The sequence below is a fragment of the Pteropus medius genome, unplaced genomic scaffold, assembly GCF_902729225.1.
Source record: "Pteropus medius unplaced genomic scaffold, Ma_sr-lr_union100, whole genome shotgun sequence".
NCBI lineage: Eukaryota > Metazoa > Chordata > Mammalia > Chiroptera > Pteropodidae > Pteropus > Pteropus medius.
Genome location: NW_024342470.1, coordinates 111,107 through 131,488, shown reverse-complemented (window position 1 = coordinate 131,488; position 20,382 = coordinate 111,107). Strand labels below are relative to the sequence as shown.

Sequence of the window (20,382 nt, the reverse complement as noted above, 5' to 3'; positions counted from 1 at the left end):
AGAAAAAGGATCAAGGGTTTGAGGAATAGAGAAGAAAGAAAGGGGTATTCTAGGTAGAGAGAGATGAAGACGTAATGGCTTAGTGGCAAGAGAAAACAGTTTCCTGGATAATTCCAATTTGATCAGTATGGAGGAAAGTGGAGTTTGGGTAGGGATGGAAGAGGTTAGGTGTAGGCTAGGGGCCATGGTAAGAAACAAGGGATGAAAGGTCGGCCTGGCCAGATCATGATCTATGTTGCATAATATGCCAAGAAGATTGGAGATGGTCTTGAGAGCAGTTATTAAAGTATGTTAAATAAGAGAGTGGCATCAGATTTGTAATATTAAGATTTCAATAACACCACTGTGTGGAAAATGGATTGCAGGAGATAAGACTGAATCCAGGGGGATCAATTAGGAGACTGCTGTAGTAATCCAGGAGGGGGTGCTCTCCAAGGAAAATGATAGGATCATGGAAGAGATAAGGCATAGTATGGGAGAGAGTAAGGAGCTCAAATTAGTAGGAAGTCATGACCTCAATGTCACCTAACTCACCAGGCTTCACATTCCTGATGTCCTTGGTCATCATCTAAATTTTAAATGGCTATCTTTTCAGCTACTCTTTTTACATTTTTCTGTTTCCTCTCCTCTGACTCAACTTCCCAGTGTGCACCCACCGTCACTCTCTTACCCAAGAACATCAGTCCATGTTTTCTGAATCCCCTGGTACTTCTCACACAAACATTCCTACACCATACTCCTTCCACTTCCTTAACTAAACAAAATCCTGACTCTTCCCTGAGAAACTTGTACTCCTCTTGCCCTCTTTGGTGGATTCTGATCATTTTTCAACACTCTACTTACCTGTGGGTTGAGAGGTGGGGTTGGCATTCTCCTTGTCTCCCAAGAGCACTTTATAAACCATCGCATCTCTATTCCCATGTAACATTTTCTACTCCTTGAAGCTATTTCTGTCCTTGTCATTTTTATCTCCCACCACCTTGGTCATTCCTTCACACCCTTTGAAGTCTATGGCACTCTGATCATAGTCTTCTAAATGCTTGTCTTGGATGACTTCAGTGTCCATGGAAATAACTGATCTTAGTTTTATATTTTTTAAACTTACGTTTAGACATTTATGTCATCCATTCCAATGGATTCACTGTGCATTTTGTCCCCATTACTATGCATTTTGTCCACATCTGAATTTGAAGTACATGATTAACTCTCTAATTATAACCTACTGCTCTTCCAATTCTCACATGCCTTCAGTAGCATTCATAACAATTTTTCGACCTCAAAAAAGACTATATGTTTTTTGATCTTTCTACTATTTTCTTTTACTAAGTTCTCTCTAGATCATTCTTCATCCTTATGCAGCCTGAACTGCATGGTTGGGTTTTGAAGTCTCTCTCACGAATTCTCTCAGTTCCATTGCACCCTAATCTCTCACACCATCTTTTTTTTTTTTTTTACTAATATTCAACTCTCCATTAGTGACTACCTTCTCTGATTCTACACCTAATGGAGAAAAAGATATCTGCACATATCCCTTCCCCCAAATGATATTTCCTGCCTTCCACCATAGTTTCTCTCTCAATTCCATCAAGAAATCCTTTTGATTTTACTTAGCAATATGAGCTATTCTCACCAAGCATTCAAAACTTCACTCTCTTCTCAAGCCTACTCCATAATTATGTTTCCTTCTGAACTGAGAATATTGAGGTCAGATGTAATCACTCTAAAATCCATTGCCCCTCACAAACTTTCATTCCTTGATCTTCTTTCTCCTTCTATTAATTCATAAATAGTCATATCCATCCTCACCTCCTTGCCTTCAGTCTAAGAAGATAAAGTTTCAATAATTCTATCCAAAGCAAACTTCTCAAACACTCTTCTTGAACACATCCATTTTGCCTTCTCTTGGACCTTGTTCTATCTTTATGTCCTTTAACTTCAACTCTCTCAACTGGCTCTTTCTTCTCGTTTTATAAATATGCTAAACTTACCCACTCTTCTGAAAATAATAAAAATAATAAAGTCTACCATGCTTTCTCCTTCCCTTCTTGCTATTTTGCAATCTTCATACCTTTTTATTCAAAACTATAAAAGTATAATTTATACCCACTAACTCCACTTCCCCAACTCTTCTTTACTTCTCAAAATCATAGCAGTCTGGCTTCTTCTCTCACCCTCTACTCAAACTTCCACATCCAGACTCACCAACAATATCTTTACCGCCAACATCCATCAGCTTTTATTGTATTTATATTTACTGGATCTCTGTGCCACATTTGACAGTAGATTATTCATTTCTTTGAAACTTTCTTTTCCGTGGCTTCTGTGAAACTACATTGTCTTGGTTCTACTGGTAAGTGTATCTGTTCCTTTGTTTGTGCCCTTCCTTGCCCCACTCACTGGCATTTCTTCCTCTTCGACTTTAATGTGTCTCAGGCTTCATCCTCGGCCCACCCAGCTTACCAAAATTAATGGAAAATTGTACTGAATTATTCTGTGTTTTGTTCTTAAGAACTTTTAATTATAGAAGTAATCTTTCTAAACATTATGAAAATGACCAACTCTAAGGGACTGTTTACATTGTAACACAGTGCACACTTATAATACACACACACAAATAAAACAAACAAATGTTTTCTGAAAACTAAAATTACTTGATTACAAAAGATATATTATTTTCTATTTTAGTTTTAATAAATACTGGTAGCAACCCATTAAATATCACTCTTATCTACTAATGTATTATATAGCATGATTTCAAAAGAACTGACTTAAGCAGTGATTGGCTATTGATATCACAGACTTTTTAAAATTGATCTTCTTGTGTATTCTCTTTGCACTGTATCTAAAGGAAATATATTTCTCATTTAATTTTGCCAGTCCTTCCTAGTGCTTCGCAGCCCATGAATTTTCCTCTGTCTGTTTTCAGGGTTAACCCACATTCATATCCAATCTAGATGGAAATTCATGAATAGAAAATTTACCATTGTCCAGTCAGTGGTCTTGAAAACAAGTTATACTTAGTAGGTCATGACTCAGTGGTCCAAACACAATTGATTTCATCATATTTTCCCTATACTGACAGCTAGATGTAATGTCTCATGTGTGAAAACAAGCAATTATACAGTCTTTAGCTTCTTTCTATCCCAAGATAGCCCTGCCAGGTGGGCTGACATTCCATTCTGACATATCTGTTCCAATAGGCAGTTCTAGGACTACTTCTTCAATCCTGCCCAGGGATATCAGATGTTAGCCTTGAGTCCCAGCCATTTTCCCATGATCCTGTTATCTTCCCTCTTTCTAATCTTCTTCTATATTAGCGTGGATCCAGCCATATTATTCCTTGCTTATTCCTGATGTACAGCAATGTAAAGATTTTGAATAGTGTTTCTTGTTTGGCTTCAGAGCACTGGACCAGTGACTGATTTCCTACTAATGCACTTATCCAATTGGATATTCTGACACAAACTGCACTGTGAAAGAACTCGAACAATGTTATGCCAGATAAGACACTCAGCTATGCAGACAGCTATTGTGGCTGCATTCAGTCTTCCGACTTGCATAGTGTATAGTGCTGCCTTAGTCTGGCCTCGTCTCAACTGTCTTGTCTCTGTGATGATGAGGTCTCATTGTGCCTTACTCTTGAGCACTGCCTTGAGCCTTGATTCTTTGATCCAGTGAAAGTTTAGGAAGGGACTAGGACTGTGGGTGTAACATGATCTAAAATAGTCTCTTAACATTTCCTTCCTACTTAGAAGGATGATAAAGAAACACTTGGAAATATAAAAGGAAAGTCAATTACTTTTAAAGTGGAAGTCTGCTGAATGAAATTAAACTAGGAAAAAGAAAAAAAATGAGCTTGATACTAAAGGGAGGACTCTGTATTTTTTCATAGCCATGTATTATGTTAGCATCCTTTTCTAGACAGCTTTGGTAGGAACTTAGAGATGGAAATGTTAGAAAATCCAGTGTCTTAAATTTTAAAAAATTAGACACATTTGTTTTTCCAATGAGATCTTCAAATTCAGGATTTGTTGCTCCATCAATGTCAACTTTTGATTTCTCTACTTCTGCTGATGTGTAATAGGAATAAACATCAATGGGAACAGAAAACCAAACCTATTTTACTGAATTCATCTTGCTGGGCCTTTCTTCAGATCTCCAGACCCAGACCATGCTGTTCATAGTATTTCTCATCATCTACCTGCTGACTGTGTTTGGGAATCTGCTCATCATAGTGCTGATTCACACTGATTCTCGACTTCATACCCCAATGTATTTTTTCCTTAAAAATCTGTCATTTACTGATCTCTGTTTCTCTACAACGATTGTCCCCCAGATGCTATTCCATTTGCTGGTAATGAGAAAGACCATCTCCTTTGCTGGGTGTTCAATACAGATGATTTTTTTCCTAGTAGCTGGAGCTACAGAGAGTTCCCTCCTAGCTGTGATGTCCTATGATCGCTACGTGGCTGTCTGCAAGCCCCTTCACTACTCTACTATCATGACCCAGAGAGTTTGTGTCCAGCTGACCATAGGATCTTGGGCCAGTGGTACACTGGTGTCTCTAGTAGACACGACATTCACTTTATGTCTCTCATACCATGGACAGAACATAATTAATCATTATTTTTGTGAACCTCCTGCACTCTTGAAATTGGCTTCAGAAGAAACCTACAAAGCAGAAATGGCCATCTTTACAATGGGTGTGGTCATCCTCCTTGGTCCTCTCTCCGTTATCCTTTTCTCCTACTGGAATATTATCTGTACTGTGATTCAGGTACAGTCAGGTGAGGGGAGGTTCAAGATCTTCTCTACCTGTGGTTCTCATTTCATTGTTGTTGTCTTCTTCTACGGCTCAACAATATTTACCTACATGCGTCCAATTTCTAAGAAAATGAATGAGGGGGATAAGGTGATCTCCGTGTTCTACTCAGTCATAACATCGATGATGAACCCATTCATTTACAGCCTGAGGAACAAGGATGTGAAGGAGGCATTTAGGAAAGTATTTGGAAGATAGAGCCTCTCAGAGGCAATGACATTTATATTGATATACAATTGTGAGATGAAGACATTCCGAAGTGGTTTGACATCTTTAACAGCTTTCTCTCTGAACTATCTCTGGGCCGATACATCAGTAAGGGTCATACCAGTACCCTGGTACATGTTTTTAAGTTTGACTACTGCATTTTGCTCATGCTTACTTTCTGTAGTTGCAGCTCATTTGTCTCAAAACTGCTTTTTTGATATTATATTATAAATTATATTTAAGTATTATATAAATATTTTTTAAAAATTAAACAGAATCTTCACTTATTATCAGTTCACTAATCAATTACCACCCAGAGATATTACCTTTCAGTTCTAAACTCCACAGTTACTTGTCAAACTCATCCCTTACCAACATCATCAACAGCCATCTGCAGGACCTGAAATTCTACTGGATGTCAATACGCTAGATTTACAATTTCCTTGAGTAAATATCAATGATATCTTGAAGCTCTGGTATGGAATCTTGTTTTTGTTTTCTGTAGAATCTCAAAATACTGCTATAACCAATTCAGCCACACGTAGAGGATCTATTGGCACAGACAATGTGTGGGATCTCATATTCCAGCAAACATCTTCTATATATCACACACTGCTACACTCCGAAGACAATAGCCGGCTTGAGGGAACTATAATTGAGAAGCCACCTGCCTACATCAGAACTTTCAGGTTGGAAATCCCTGTGACACTACCATACCATAGCTGTACTCCCTCAGACATGCTCTCTCCCTCTTCTTCAGGTTTCAGTGTGCCAGTATCCATTAAGTTCTCTTTGGGGGGATGTGGAAGAGAATGGCTGACATATGAGAAGCAATCTCAAAAGACGGAGACTGTTCTATGAGATGAAATGGCCACTTTAGTCTTTTCTAACTATTGCTATAACCCTGTGTGATAGCAGAAGAACCACCAGAGACCTACCTATAGCTTCTCACCGATGTTCAGCATTTACAGTGCCCTTCCCTTGGAACAAAATCACTGTTATCTCCTCCCCGACACTCAACTAAAGGTCTAGCTCCAAATATTAAGTGAACTGACTCAACACTTGATTGGTTTATATGAACACTATCAATTCCCATCTCTGGTTTCAGGGCCTGTGAGCCACGAAACATAGCTGGGGACCATCGCTGTCCTTCCCATTTCCCACCACGGTTCTCCACTTCTCCTGGCAGGAGATGTATATTTTCAACTCATGACCAATATATTCCATTACTTTGTGCCTCACTTGCCAGACTTACATATATCCCCTGACTCATCACACCCATCTGCCATGGAGCTATTTGTAGGGATTTTGTCATATTGAAATAGTGCTGCTAACCATATCTGAAGCTTTCTTTCACAAAGTGAGAAAAGGATGGGAGCACTTTATCTTTTACTCAGAGCAATTTCAACCTGGAATTCAATTCCCACTTCATGACCTTTCCTTAAGACATCTCAAACAAAGCGATTATGGGTGAAGGATGGCATGGGCAGAGAAAATGAGATGGCCCTGATGAAAATCAAGCTTGCCACACTGATTCCTGGTGCTGCAGCTTCGGTGTCCATGGCCTGTCCTGAGTACTGAATGCTGTTAATTCCATGTGGTGATGTCCTTGTTGAATTGAGTATATCGTGTGTAGAAAGATTCCTCATGGGAGCATAAATGTGTTCAATATGAGATTCACTATGTACATGTGATGTATATTTTCAACTTATGTGCACTAGTATGCATCGACACAAAACGGGTCCTGCACTAAAAATTCTTTGAGAAGCTATGTTATAAATAACAGCAGCTACTTTTAGATATGCTGTTGCCTCATGACCATTCAAAAGCTCACCTTACCTCTTTCTCCTTGCTTGTCATTAAGTAAAAGGGAAGTCATACCACATAATTGGAATGATCTTTGATTTATATAAAAACAATATAACTGACATCAGTAGAGAAATGGTGGAGTCAACAGAAAAAACAGATACTGACATATATTTTTAAATGATAACATCTTCCCTTTGATGCATGCCAGACTATTAATGACTGTGCAGCAGAGGTAAGATGAATAACAACAAGTGAGAAACTAACAAGCTACTAACGTCACCACATTCTCAGAACTACCCGTTTCCTTTTTTATTTTATAAAAGCTATTGGGGTGACAATAGTTAATAAAATTATATAGGTTCCAAGTAGAATTCTATAATACATAATATGGATATTGCACTGTGTTCACCACCCAAAGTCGAATCTCCTTCCATCACTATATTTGACCCCCTTTCCCTCTGGTAACCACTAAACTGTTGTCTGTGTCCACAGTTCTCTTTTTGTTTGTCTTGTTCATTTATTGCTTTATTTTATATCCCATATATGAGTGAAATCAAGTGCTTCTCAACTTTTTATGCCCAACTTATATTGCTTAGCATGATAATCTAAAAATACATGCATGTTGTTGCTAATGGCAGTATTTCATCTTTTCTTATGGCTGAGCAATATTCCATTGTATATAGGTACCACATCTTTATCTGACTATCTATTGTTTGGCCACTTTGAATAATGTGCAATGAATATTGGGGTGCATATAACTTTACTAATAAATATTTTCAAATTTTGGGGGTAGATATTCGGAAGATGGATTGCTGGGTCATATGGTTATTCTATTCTTAATTGTTAGAGGAACCTCCATACTGGTTTTTATAGTGGCTGTTCTTACTTAATTTTGAGTTCATTTATTCAATGAATATCTAATTCATTTATTAATTAAATATTTATGAACTCTTCTAGGTACTGAATATGAAGCAATGAACAATTTTCAAAATTCTTATCCTTAATGAACCTACATTTTAGAAGAGGATAATAAAAATAAATAAACAAATAAAACACATATTATGTCCAATGGTAAATACTGCTATGAAAAAATAAAAGGAAGGGTGGGTTGCAATTTTAAGTAGGTGGTCAGGAAAGGGCTTTCTGAGAAGGTGACAATTTAGTTAAAGGATGTGTTACAACTTAGAAAAAATATTTGTGCTGCGAAGAGAAGGTTGAGGATAAAGGACCCACCAAGGAGAGATTTGGGGAAGAGATTCCAGGCAGAGAGAACAAAGTCTAAATGGCTTGGATGGAAATGAGATTTTTGAGAGCAGGACAGAGAAAGGTCAGTGATTGGAGGTAATGAGTGACAAGGAAAGTAGTAATGAACGAGATCACAGAAACAGGCAGAGTCCAGGTTGGTAAGGCCTTTGCATCGCTTTCCTAGGGCTGCTGTAACAAATCATCACAGACTTGTGGATCAAAACAACAGAAACTCACAGATATGGAGGCCAAAAGTTTGAAATCCAGGTATCTGTACACTCTGCTGTCTCAGAAAGCTCTAGGAGAGACTTCCTAGCGTCTTCCAGCTTCTGTGTTCAGGGTATTTGACTTGTGGCAGCATAACTCTTATCTCTGCCTCTTTCTTCACAATGCCTTTTTCTCTCTGTTTCTCTGTCTTTTTCTCTTAAAAAAGCATCTGTCATTGGGTAGGGTCTATCCTCACCAGGGTGATCTCATCATCAGATTTCCCTTAATTGCATCTTCACAGACCTTTGTAACAAATAAAGTCACATTCTGTGGTTTCAAGTAGACATATCTTTTTGGATGACATAGTTCAACCCATTACAGCCTTGGAAGTCTTGAAAAAGTGATTGATTTTATTTTATGTTCAATAGAAAGTTATCCTGATATTATATTTTAAAAGGTCACTTGAAGTGACCTTTTAAAGGTCACTGTGGTATATATATACAATGGAATGTTATTCAGGATAACTTTGGGTGGTAGATGGACAAGCATGGAAGCAAGGAAAGCAATCAGTAAGACTGAGCCCAGGGGAGAGAGATGGTCACAACTAGGGTTATACCAGTGAAGAAGCAGAGGAGATAGGAAGACGTGTGGGTAGACAAGAAGTACAAGATGGAAAAATTTAGAAATTAAATATTCTTGAAAAAGTCTTTGACCTAAGCAATTCTGTGATTATGGGAGAAGACTCAAGAAAGGGGGAGTTTGGCAAGAAATCCATGACTTCTCATTTGGATTTGTTCATATGGTTCTGTGTCATATGCTGACTTTGTTCTTACAACACTTTTGTATTTAAATAGCTACAATAAAGCCTGCATTACACAATCACAGCATCTTAAACTGCATCTTGTACCTCTCATTTTGTTTGTTTGTTTTTCCCCATTAGCAATTAAAGCATTTTGTGTACAACTGCAGACAAGTGTTCTGAAATCCCCTGGCAGTTCTCAGTTTGGAAGGAATCATCCAGTCAAGGCAGAATATACTGATACCAGCTGCTGTTTGTGTTACCATCATTAGTTTAAAATGCTATTCAAAAAACTCTGACAGAGAACTTGGAGACTCCAAAGGTCCTTAGATTGGTTTGAGAAACAGTACCTGACATCAGATAAGATTCAGGTATCTTACCTTAATTTGTAATTACAAATTTTAAAAATGCCCCCAGGGTAGCTCTCATTGTAGAAAGGTTAAAAAAGTTAACAGCACTGATTGCTCCAGAGAATTGTGCTATTTACAATGGCTCTTAGGTCCTCAGGTTGAAAGACTTCTTTCCAGGAAAATCCTTCAGACTGGTCCCTCAGTGAATTTGGGATCTTAATAAACTGGTGCTCCTTGGCTTGGGATAGAATAAGACTCAAAGCCCAAATGATGTCCTAATCTTCAGAATATTTCATAAACTGCAGTGGAGTTTGCCTATGAGGGTATATAAGATAGCAGAAGGCAAAAACCACAGCTTCCTTCAGCCATTAAATGATCTCTTCATCACTGACCCCAGTGTTCTGTGTTCATCTCATGCCCATCCTCCAGATGAGAGTGGGTGAGATAATTTGGGGGAATAAATCCTTTTAGTATGTCTGAAATCTTAATCTCGTTCATTGGGCTGGGCTTTGCCTTTCATTTTCTAGTTCCTTTCTCTGTTACATTTGGCTTCTAAAGAGAAGCTGTGGTATATATATACAATGGAATGTTATACAGCTATAAGAAGAGATGAAATACTGCCATTTGCATAGATGGATCGTGAGATAATCATGCTAAGTGAAATAACCCAGACAGAAAAAGTTGGAAATCACACGATATCACTTATATGTGAGATACAAACCTAAAAGCAACAAATGAACAGGACAAACAAATAGAGACTTGTTGGACATGGACTATAGACTAATGGTTACTAGAGGTAAGGTATGGGAGGAAAGGGGAGGTCAATGGTGTAAAGGGGGTTAAATATGTGGTGACAGAAAGAAATAGAGGCTCTGTTCATCCCTCTGGTGACGAAATCAAAGTTGTGATGGAAACAAGGAACAGCAGCAGGGAAAAATTGCCTGGGATCTAGATGAACAAGCCATACAACTAAGGAGAGGTCCGAGAAAGCACTCTGCAACAGCAGAAGGTGGAACGGGGGGCAAGGACACGGGGCTGCCGGGTCTCAAGCAGCTGAGTGAGATGGAGGCTGCGGCAGTGGCAGAAGCCTCTTAAAAGGGCCGCGTCTGCAAGCGGATTCTCGTGGTGATGGACCTGCTCACTCTGAGCACCAGTGCCTATTCAGCTGCGTGCAGGGGTCACCAGAGACTTACAGGGAGACGTTGTCAGAGTGAGGTCCAAGGCGAGACCCACTATGTACAGAAGTGCTGGCGGTATCCATTGTTTCCTGTTGAGCGCTTCCCTTTACGAGTGTGCAGGACACAGCACCGCCATAGCTGTGACGTCATCAAACTGGATAACAGAGGTCGCTCCGCCCAGAGGATTCCCTGAAACCCCGCCTCTCCCAACTCAGGCCCCACTCAAGCCACATCCAGGTGAATCCTCAACAAGTCAAGTGTTCTTTGCTGAGACTCACACTGGTGGAGGCAGCTGGCCTCAGTTTCTGGTGTGGCCTTTTGAGGCAACTATAAGCACAGCATCTGTGGATTGCTTGCTGAATCTTAATAGATGGCCCTGGAGGGGCAGAGGCTTGAGCTAAATTTGGCCTGTAGCTGAGCCCCTCTCAGGACTGTGCTGCTTCACAAATCCCCACTAATAAGACTGGGAGACTTAGGAGCTTTGCTTAGTACATAGAAACAGAAATGGAAAGGCAGCCAAAATGGGAAGACAAAGAAGCAGAAACCATATGAGAGAATAGAACAGAGATCCAAATATAATGGATTTGAGTAATCTAACAGATATAGTGTTCAAAACACTAGTTATAAAGATGCTCAATGAACTTTTGGGAAGTGTAGAGAACTCCAATAAAGAGATAAAAATGAAAATGCAAATTATAAAAGAGAACCAGTCTGAAATGGAGAACACATTATCTGAGATAAGAAGTATATTAAATGGAATAAACAAAGGAATAAATAAAATGAATAAAGAAGAGGGTTACATGCCCTATCTAAAGGACAGGAAAGCCAATCAGGACACTCAATCAGAAGGGCAAGAAAAAAGATGCCAAGACTATAAAAATAATTTAAGGAGGATATGGGACGCTATTAAGGCTCCAAATATTTGTCTGATCGGTGTAACAGAAGAAAATCAAGATGTCGAACAACTGTTTGAAGAAATAATGATGGAAAACTTCCCTAACCTAGTGAAGGAAATGGACATAAAACCCCAGGAAGCTCAGAGAATTCCAAAAATCAGGAATCCAAAGAGGCCCACACCAAGGCACATCATAATTAAAATGCCAAAGTGAGCAAGAGAAAAAGAAATAATTACTTATAAGAGAATACCCATAAGACTGGCAGTTGATTTCTCAAAAGAAACTATGCAAGACAGAAGGGCTTGGCAAAAAATATTTGACAGGATGAAGACCTAGGATATGCAACCAAGAATAATTTATCCAGCAAAGCTATCATTTAGAATTGAAGGACAGATAAAGAGCTTCCCAGACAACAATAAAATAAAGAATTTATCACCACCAAGCCAGAATTACAGGAAATGTTCGAGGGACTTCTTTAAGAAGAAAAAAATATGTATCAAAAACAGGAATAAAGAATGGTAACAACTACATTCCTATCAATAAATATCTTAAATGTAAAAGAATTAAGTGCTCCAACCCAAAGATGGAGTGGCTGAAAGGATAAGAAAACAAGACGCTTACATATGAAAAAGAAGGGGATGGAAAAAGATATTGCTTTGATGAACCTAGAAGGTATTTAAGTCAGACAGAGAAAGTTAAACACTATACGATTTCACTTATATATGGAATCTAAGGAATAAAAAGACAAACTAATGAAAAACAGACTCACAAATATAGTGGACAATTTGGTGACAGAGGTGGGGGGTTTGGGGAGTTGCGAGAATGGAGTGAAGGGTTAAAGAAGCTGATTAGTAGCTGATAGATGGTCATGGGGCTAGGGAGCATGGCATAGGGAATGCAATTAGCATGAATACATTGGCTAGGTGGAGGGTCAGGGGAAGGAGGGAGCAATTGGGGGGATCATTTTACTAACTATATAGATGTCTAACCAATGTACTGTTACTGTATACTTGAAACTAATTAAAATTTTAAAATAAAATAAAAATAAAAATAAAAACAAGTAGACATACAACTATATACCCAAAACTAAGAACCAAATAAACAAAATTATCACAAACATGAGAATGCATTTCTGGCAAATGAAGTAATTTCCTTAATTTTTGCATGCACTTACCAAACATATTTTGAATGCTTATTATTTATGCCAAGTATATTTCTAAAAACTGGGGATATAATATAAAAAGTAAGGTCTTCATGGTGTTACATTTATAATATGGCCTTAAATTCTAAATTTAGCAATTTTGAAATTTAAAAGAGAGCACGTTTAAGGAATAACAAGTGGTAGAATTTTTTAAGAGTATGTGTAACATTAGGAAAATAGTAAAATATAAAACTAAAGAGTAAGACAGAGTCTTGATGGAGAAATGCTTCTAATTCAGTTCTAAAAAATTACTTGCTCAGCAGAGATCTGTGCATCCCTATGTTCATGGCAGCACTATTTACAATAGCCAATATATGGAGGCAACTTAAATGCCCATCGACAGACAATTGGATAAAGAAGATATGGTTCATATACACAATGGAATATTACTCAACCATAAAAAAATGAAATCCTATCATTTGCAATGGACCTAGAGGTTATTATGCTGAGTGAAATAAGTCAGACAAAGATAAATACCATATGATTTCACTTACATATGGAATCTAAGGAACAAAAAGAACACACTAATCGAAAACGACTCTTAAATATAGAGGTCGATCTGGTTATGGCCAGAGGGGAGGGGGGTAAGGGAGCTGGGAATAAGCGGTGAGGGTTAAAGAAGCACAAATTAGTAGTTGAGAGATGGTCACGGAGATGGGGAGCACAGCATAGGGAATGTAGTCAACAGTAATGTAATGGCTATGTGTAGAGCCAGATGGGTGATAATCGAGTATCGTTTCATAAACTATATAAATGTCTAACCAATATGCTGTGCACTTGAACCTAATGATAAAATAAAATGCTAAAAAAAAAAAAAAAAGAAAGAAATCACTTGCCCGTCAAGTAATTCTCAAAATACTTAAGATTCAGGAATTTATGAAACGGTGATGGAAAATGAGGACAAAGAAAAGGAGAAATGGGACACTGGTTTATGCCTTGGTATCGCATTTATGATGTAGACCATAGTTTTGCATGTTTGACTTGAAATGATTCCTGGGTTGCTTTTTCGAAAATATTCCTCAGTACAGGAATATTATTACAAATCTGCATTTGTAATAAGCCCCAGGTGATTCTTAAGCACACTAAAAATTGTACACTGCTTTTTAGGCAGTGGGATGGTTTTTATATAAATGAATTTTGTAATTATTGCTTAATGTCCAACTCCTCTAGTAGACTGTAAATTCCATGGCGGTAAAGACTGTGGCTGCTTTGTTGATCTCTATATTATCACTTGTAGTAATGTATTCAGCCATTGCGGTTGCTCAGGAAATACCATTTTGAAGAAATTAATAAAGCTAGAATTTAGAAGAGTGATAGGACCTGGAGAAATAGATTTAGAAGTTTACTGCAAATAAACGCAAGTGAAGTCTGACACACCTAAGGATGTGTGCCAAAGGTTTTAACCAGAAAACCAAGCGTATGCATTGTAATCTTGAAGGAGTTCTATTAAAATGCAAGTGCCTGGTCCTACTGCAGACCATAAGGGTTGCAAAGACGGAGGTAATACATACGTTTTGTAAAAATACCTCAAAATAATTTTGAAGCACAACCCTGGATGAGACGTGATGTTAGAGCATGGGCGTGGGAAAGAATCCAAGACAGAACCTTGGAGTTACCAGCATTTCAAGGTGAATGAAAAGTAGTTAATCAAGACCAGAGCAGCAAGAATCAGAGAAATAGAAGGTGAAGAGAATAATGATGTGTCAGAAATGGTGAAAGGAGAGGGCTTCCAGGAACGATTTCTCAAATATCTCAGTTTTATATACACAGATAAAGGCTATTGAATTTGTCAACTCAGTCATTATTGATCTTTGCAAAGATTATGACAGCAGAATAATGGAATTACAGTTAAAGACTTTTAGAAATCACATAGAATGCTTGCTAAAGAGGTGACTTCTAAGTTGAAAACTGACCAGGTAAAAGTGTGCTGGGAGGTAAGAGAGTAAGTGAGGAAGAGTACCAAGATTTTTCTTTTCACTAAAAGAGGCTTTTCCTCATTCCTAAAGTAATAAATATTCTACTATTTATTTCCTAGTTCTAGTTTTCTTTTATGTAAGGTAATACTAGTTGGTCTAACACAGGGATCAGCAAATGTTCTTTAAAGAGCCAGCTAATAGTTTAGGCTTTGTGGGCCATACTGTCCCCATCACAACTATTTAATCCTATCACTGTTGTGGGAAAACAGTCATAGGCAATGCAAAAATGAATGTGTTCCAGTAAAACTTAGTTTGTAAAAAACCATGGCTCCAGGGATATGTTTGCTGATTAGGCTCTAACAGATAGATCCCAAATCTCAGTGGCTTAACAGACAGAAGTTAATTTTTCACTTACATAAATTCTAGTCGAGGGATAGAGTGACAGGTGTGTGGACACGAGCTGGGAGAAACTCTGCTATTTGGAGCTTTCAAGGTCACCCTGCATGCCAGTATCCAGAAAGTTGAAAATAAAAGATTGTTCAATGCTAGGTTTTGTGGTTTAGAAGGAGCACACATCACATGTGTTCGTATTCCATTCATGGAAACTCAATCATATGGCCCCATATAAGTGCTGGGAAACCAGAGGGACATGAATCTGGAGTGAGCAGCCTGACACAGGACTTTCTTTTTAACCATTAGATCTTTAAAATATCTGGAATTTATTTTAGGAGAATATGTATATGTGAGCTAGTATGGTACATTTTCCCCCTAAATATTTAGCCATTTGTTCTAATATCATAATTAGTCATTCTTTTTCCAATCATTCAAATGCCACCATAATATATATTAAATCTCAATATGAATATTGGCATATTTGTCAATTACTATACTCATTTTCTTATATTTTAATTATTGCAGCTTTAGGTGTTAGGACAAAACTCTTATTTTTCTCCTATTTCACTATTTTCTTAATAATTCATATGCTTTCTACCTATGTTTGTCAAAATCAACTTTTAAAAAAATGCCATTAGAATTTTGATGGTTATTAGTTTAAATTATAGATTGTATAGCAAAAAAATTAATATTTCTACATAAAAATATTAAATACTTTCATATAGGAACATGGCATATTCCTCTATTTCTTCACTGAAGATATGCATATGCACTCACACACATGTATCTTTTTACATTATTGTAGAGATTGTGGTATATGTATACCTAAATTCTATGGACAAGAAGCTATGACATACACATAGCACAGTCCATGCTCTCATGGACTTTTCATTTTGGAAGGTAGAGACAGAAAATAAGCAAGTAAACTAAAGTATAAATGAGAAAGTTTCACGTAATGAAAAGTGTGATGAAAATAACACACGGTGTGCGGTAATGTCTTTTAGTTTGGGTGCATGCCACTTAGATTGGTAACCTCTTTGAGAAGTTAAGATTTTTAAGATGGAATCTGAATGATAAGTAGTAAGCCAAGCAGATTTGACAGAAGAACATCACGGGCTAGGAGAACAGCTACTAATTGGACCTAAAGCAGGAACAATTTAATCTGTGCAATGAACAGCAAGGTCAATAGGGTTAGATTAGAGTGAGGGTAAGGCAGCACAGTTTCAAATGTAGACTAAATTTAAGGTAGGCAGGTGTAAGATCATGTGCATCCTTGTTGAAAAGTGATAGGATCCGATTTATATTTATGAAAGTCAATCTGTATGCTAGGAAGAAAATAGATCATAGTAGAAAAAAGTGAAAAGAGAAAGATATGTTAGAAAGCTATTGCAGAGCAACAGGCAACAGATTATGGTGACTTGGGCTAAGATACTTGTAGGAGAGACCAAGAGAAGTGTACATATTTGGAATGTATTGTATAGACTAAGCTAACAAGTTTTATTTTGTTGGAGCAGTAAGACAAAAAGAGAAAACCATGTTTATGTTTAAGTTTTTCATTTCATTGGTTGTGTGTCTGGTGGTGCTATTGATTTAGATGGAAAAGAATGAGGGAAGAACAGATTAGTAGGAGAATGAATCACGAGTTATGTTTTGAATTAAGTTAGAAATTTCTATTAGACATGGCAAGTAGGTAATTAAATATGAGTCCTATGGTTTATGGAAGTAGTCAGATCTTTAGAAGTTAAAAGCATCTGGATGGTATTTAAAGCTATGCAACTAGATGAAATTACTCAGGAAGAGATTAGTGAGCGAAGAGAAAGAGGAGTCCATATTAGTACTATGGGGGACTTCCAAATTCAGAAAGAGAAGGAGATTCAATAAGGTGAGGAGAGTTAAGATAAGAAGGAGAAAAATCAGAAGTGTGTGGAATCTGGAAACCAAGAGAAGTTTCAATAGACTAGAAGTGTCAACTGTACCTATATAGCAAAAAAGTTAAAGGAAGAGTATATAGAAATGGCCACTTTATTTGGAACATCAATGATGATTTTGATGAAGAACAGATCCATAGAAAGAGATCAAAGCTTGATTAGGAGTAGGTTAAAATGTGAATAGTAAATCAACAGAGGAGAAAGTGGGCATAAATATGCTTTTTGATTTTCTCTGAAGAGAAGCTGAAAAAATGGGTCAGTAACTAAAGAAGATGTGGAGTCATAAAAAGGGTTCTTTATAATGGGATAAACAGAGTATATTTGTATCTCTATATAAACGATCCAGAAGAAAGAAAATAGTTTCAGATTAAGGGGAGTCTGCAGGAGCAAAATTTTTGGTAGGTTAGTGAGATTGTGATCTAGAATACTGGTGGAGAGGTCAGCCTTTGGTAGACAGTCACGAGGGGGAAAAACAGGGCATGAGTGTGTGGATACAAACAGGTGTACCCTTCCCCTTCTTACTTCCTTTCCTTCTCTTACTCCATACTCTACTTTCTATTCCAAGTGAAGTATGGAGTAAGGTCGTCAACTGAAACTTAAGGTGTAAAATAGTCATTTTAAGAAAGGAACTGAGATTGGGTTTAGGAAGTGTAATCAGTCGTGTATTATGTTTTGGAAGACATAGCTGAGTATTGCAAAAAATGCCAAACATACAAATTAATTTATAAGTTTAATATATTTGTGATCTAATTACCAGGGAGCTTTTATGATGTAGATGACAGAATTAAATATCTTCAGAAAGAGTTGAGGAAGCTGGAACTGAATAGCCAAGAAATGTAGCTTAATACTATATTTATAGAACATAATATGTGATAAAAGAAACAGAAGAAATTAACAGAAAAGGGAAAGATTATTTTAAAACATTACTAGGAAAATGGCAGCTATCTAAACAAGGTTAAAATTTTACCATACCAAGATAAATTAGAAATTTATCATAAAAGTTAAATGCAAATTGTAAAATGATTAAGAAAAAATAAAATACATAAATTGTTATTAAAAGATAGAGTGGAAAACTATGTCCTAGCAGTAAAATCACTGAAAGAAAACAAGATAAGATAGATAGATTTCACAACATAAATATTTTTAACACTTCTCTGTCCAAAAAACCTTATCATGGAGATACTAAAAAGTCAAAAATCAAATTTGAAAAAAAGTTATTACTACCGGTATAACAAAGTATCAGTATCACTAACCTGTAAAAAATTTCAAAAACTCAATTAGAAAAATATAAATTGATTATGCAAATTAAAACAATAGATTTAAGCGTTAAACCAAATAAAGACTATATGTTAAATTTAACATGGGAAAAAGGTGTGGTGGGTTAAGTATTCTTACAAGTTGCTAGTAAAACTGCAAAATATTTAACATTTTTAAAAATCAGTCTCTCTTTATATCAAGAACTTTAATTGATTTTTTAACCTTGGTTTATAGTAATTTCACTCATAAGAATTTATCCTAAAGGAAAAAATCAGTCACACACCTATGAGAGCAATATTGCTGTTTTTATTCACATACACACACACACTCACACACATAAACACACCAGCATCAGCACCACCACAAGCATTAAATTTACAATTGTGTTAAAATAGCCAATTCTATTACAAAGCATCCATATGATGTAATATCATTACCACAGAAAAGTATTTTCAAGGCTGTTTATTTATGTAGGAGATAAACTTTATTATATGCCAGCTATTACTCTAAATGACTTACATTTATATTTACTAACTTATTTAATCCTCTTAACAACTGTGAAGTAGGTCTTACTATTACTGCCAATTTACAGTTTATAGATGTGCAGACTTAGGTGCAGAGAGGTTAAGTAACATGCTCAAAGTGATACAGCAATTCCCCCTTATCCTCAGTGGATATGTTCCAAGACCCCCGGTGGATGCCTGAAATCATGGATAGTAGCAAACCTTATATATACTGTTTTTTCATATACATACATACCCATGATAAAGTTCAATTTATAAATTACACACAGTAAGAGATTAACAACTAACAATAAAATAAAAGAATTAAAACAGTAGACTAATAAAAGTGAATGTAGTCTCTCTCAAAATATACTGTACTGTGTATACCCGGTATCTTTCTTCTTGATGTGAGATGATGTGAGATGATAAAATGCCTTATTAAGTCTAGAACTTTCACCCGATAACTTAAAGAAAGCTACTCTTTGGCATATCCGAATTGCCAGCATCACTACTTTTGAGCTTCAGGGCCATCATTAAGTAAAATAAGGCTCATGTGAACACAAGCACTGTGATATTACAACAGTCATTCTTATAACCAAGACAACTAAAGGGTGGGAAGTGTCTACAGTGAGGATCCGCTGGACAAAGGAATGAGTTACATCTTGGGCATGGTGGCATGAGATTTCATTATACTACTTTAGAACAGTGTGCAATTTAAAACTTATGAATTATTTTGGAATATTCTGTTTAATATTTTCAGACCACAGTTGACCCCAGGTAACATACCAAAGAAAGCAAAATCGTGGATAGATGTCAGGGGACATCATACAGTAAGTATACTGTATAAGTAGGTGGCAGGGTATTTTATTCAAATCTTGATACTCTGACAACTGACCCCAGGCTCTGTCACTGGTCTATACTGCCTCCATACAATGGGAGAGTAGGGAGAGAGAAATCTCTATATTAATAAGTGAATAAAAATCTCTATTTTACATGTATATATCAACTCAGTAAAATGCATGCCTGCATTAAAAATGGAAGGGAATAAAAAAATGGAAGAGAATGTATCTAAATATTTATAGAGTTTATCTCTACGTAAGGAGATTTCAGTTGGTTTCGTCTATCTCTAGTATTCTTAATTTTATTAATTTTTGGAAAAGAACCTTGTAGTGTTAAAGATTAAACAGTGCTGTTTTATTTTTGAAAAAAAAAAGAGAGATAAGGGTAGGCAAATTTGCAAAGATATACAGTATTCTCAAAAATAGTTTCATCTATAGCCATGCCACCCTGAACAAGCCCAATTCCATCTGATCTCGGAAGCTAAGCAGGGTGGAGCCTGGTGAGTACTTGGGTGGGAAACCATCTAGGAAGACCAGGTGCTGTAGGCATAAAAAATAAAATATAAAGGATTGTAAACTGACAACGTCCTTGCAATCTGTGAGGTCAACTAGGGTTGCCTAACCTAAAAAAGTTCCACTGGATGAACCACGCTATTTTGAAGTTTCAAAATGACTCACAGCTTTTGTGTAAATATTTCCAGTCTTATAAACCAATGGTAGTAGTACAGCATATTTAAGCTACTAAAAAATGAATTTACATGCTGACTTCTCCTTTTTCATCACAAATATACATCCACAGGTGCACACAGCCACACATATCAAGCATATGATC

General features: G+C 36.8%; 1 protein-coding gene and 1 pseudogene across 1 annotated transcript; both read left to right on the top strand.

Annotated features, from left to right (window-relative positions):
• The first annotated feature begins 3,693 nt into the window (after positions 1–3,693).
• Positions 3,694–5,195, top strand: LOC120603139 (olfactory receptor 2D3-like). The gene has a single exon (XM_039863459.1). The coding sequence runs from the start codon at positions 4,097–4,099 to the stop codon at positions 5,018–5,020; it is 924 nt and encodes a 307-aa protein (XP_039719393.1). The 5' UTR covers positions 3,694–4,096; the 3' UTR covers positions 5,021–5,195.
• A 14,785-nt stretch (positions 5,196–19,980) lies between these two features.
• Positions 19,981–20,099, top strand: LOC120603284 (uncharacterized; annotated as a pseudogene).
• The last annotated feature ends 283 nt before the right edge of the window (positions 20,100–20,382 follow it).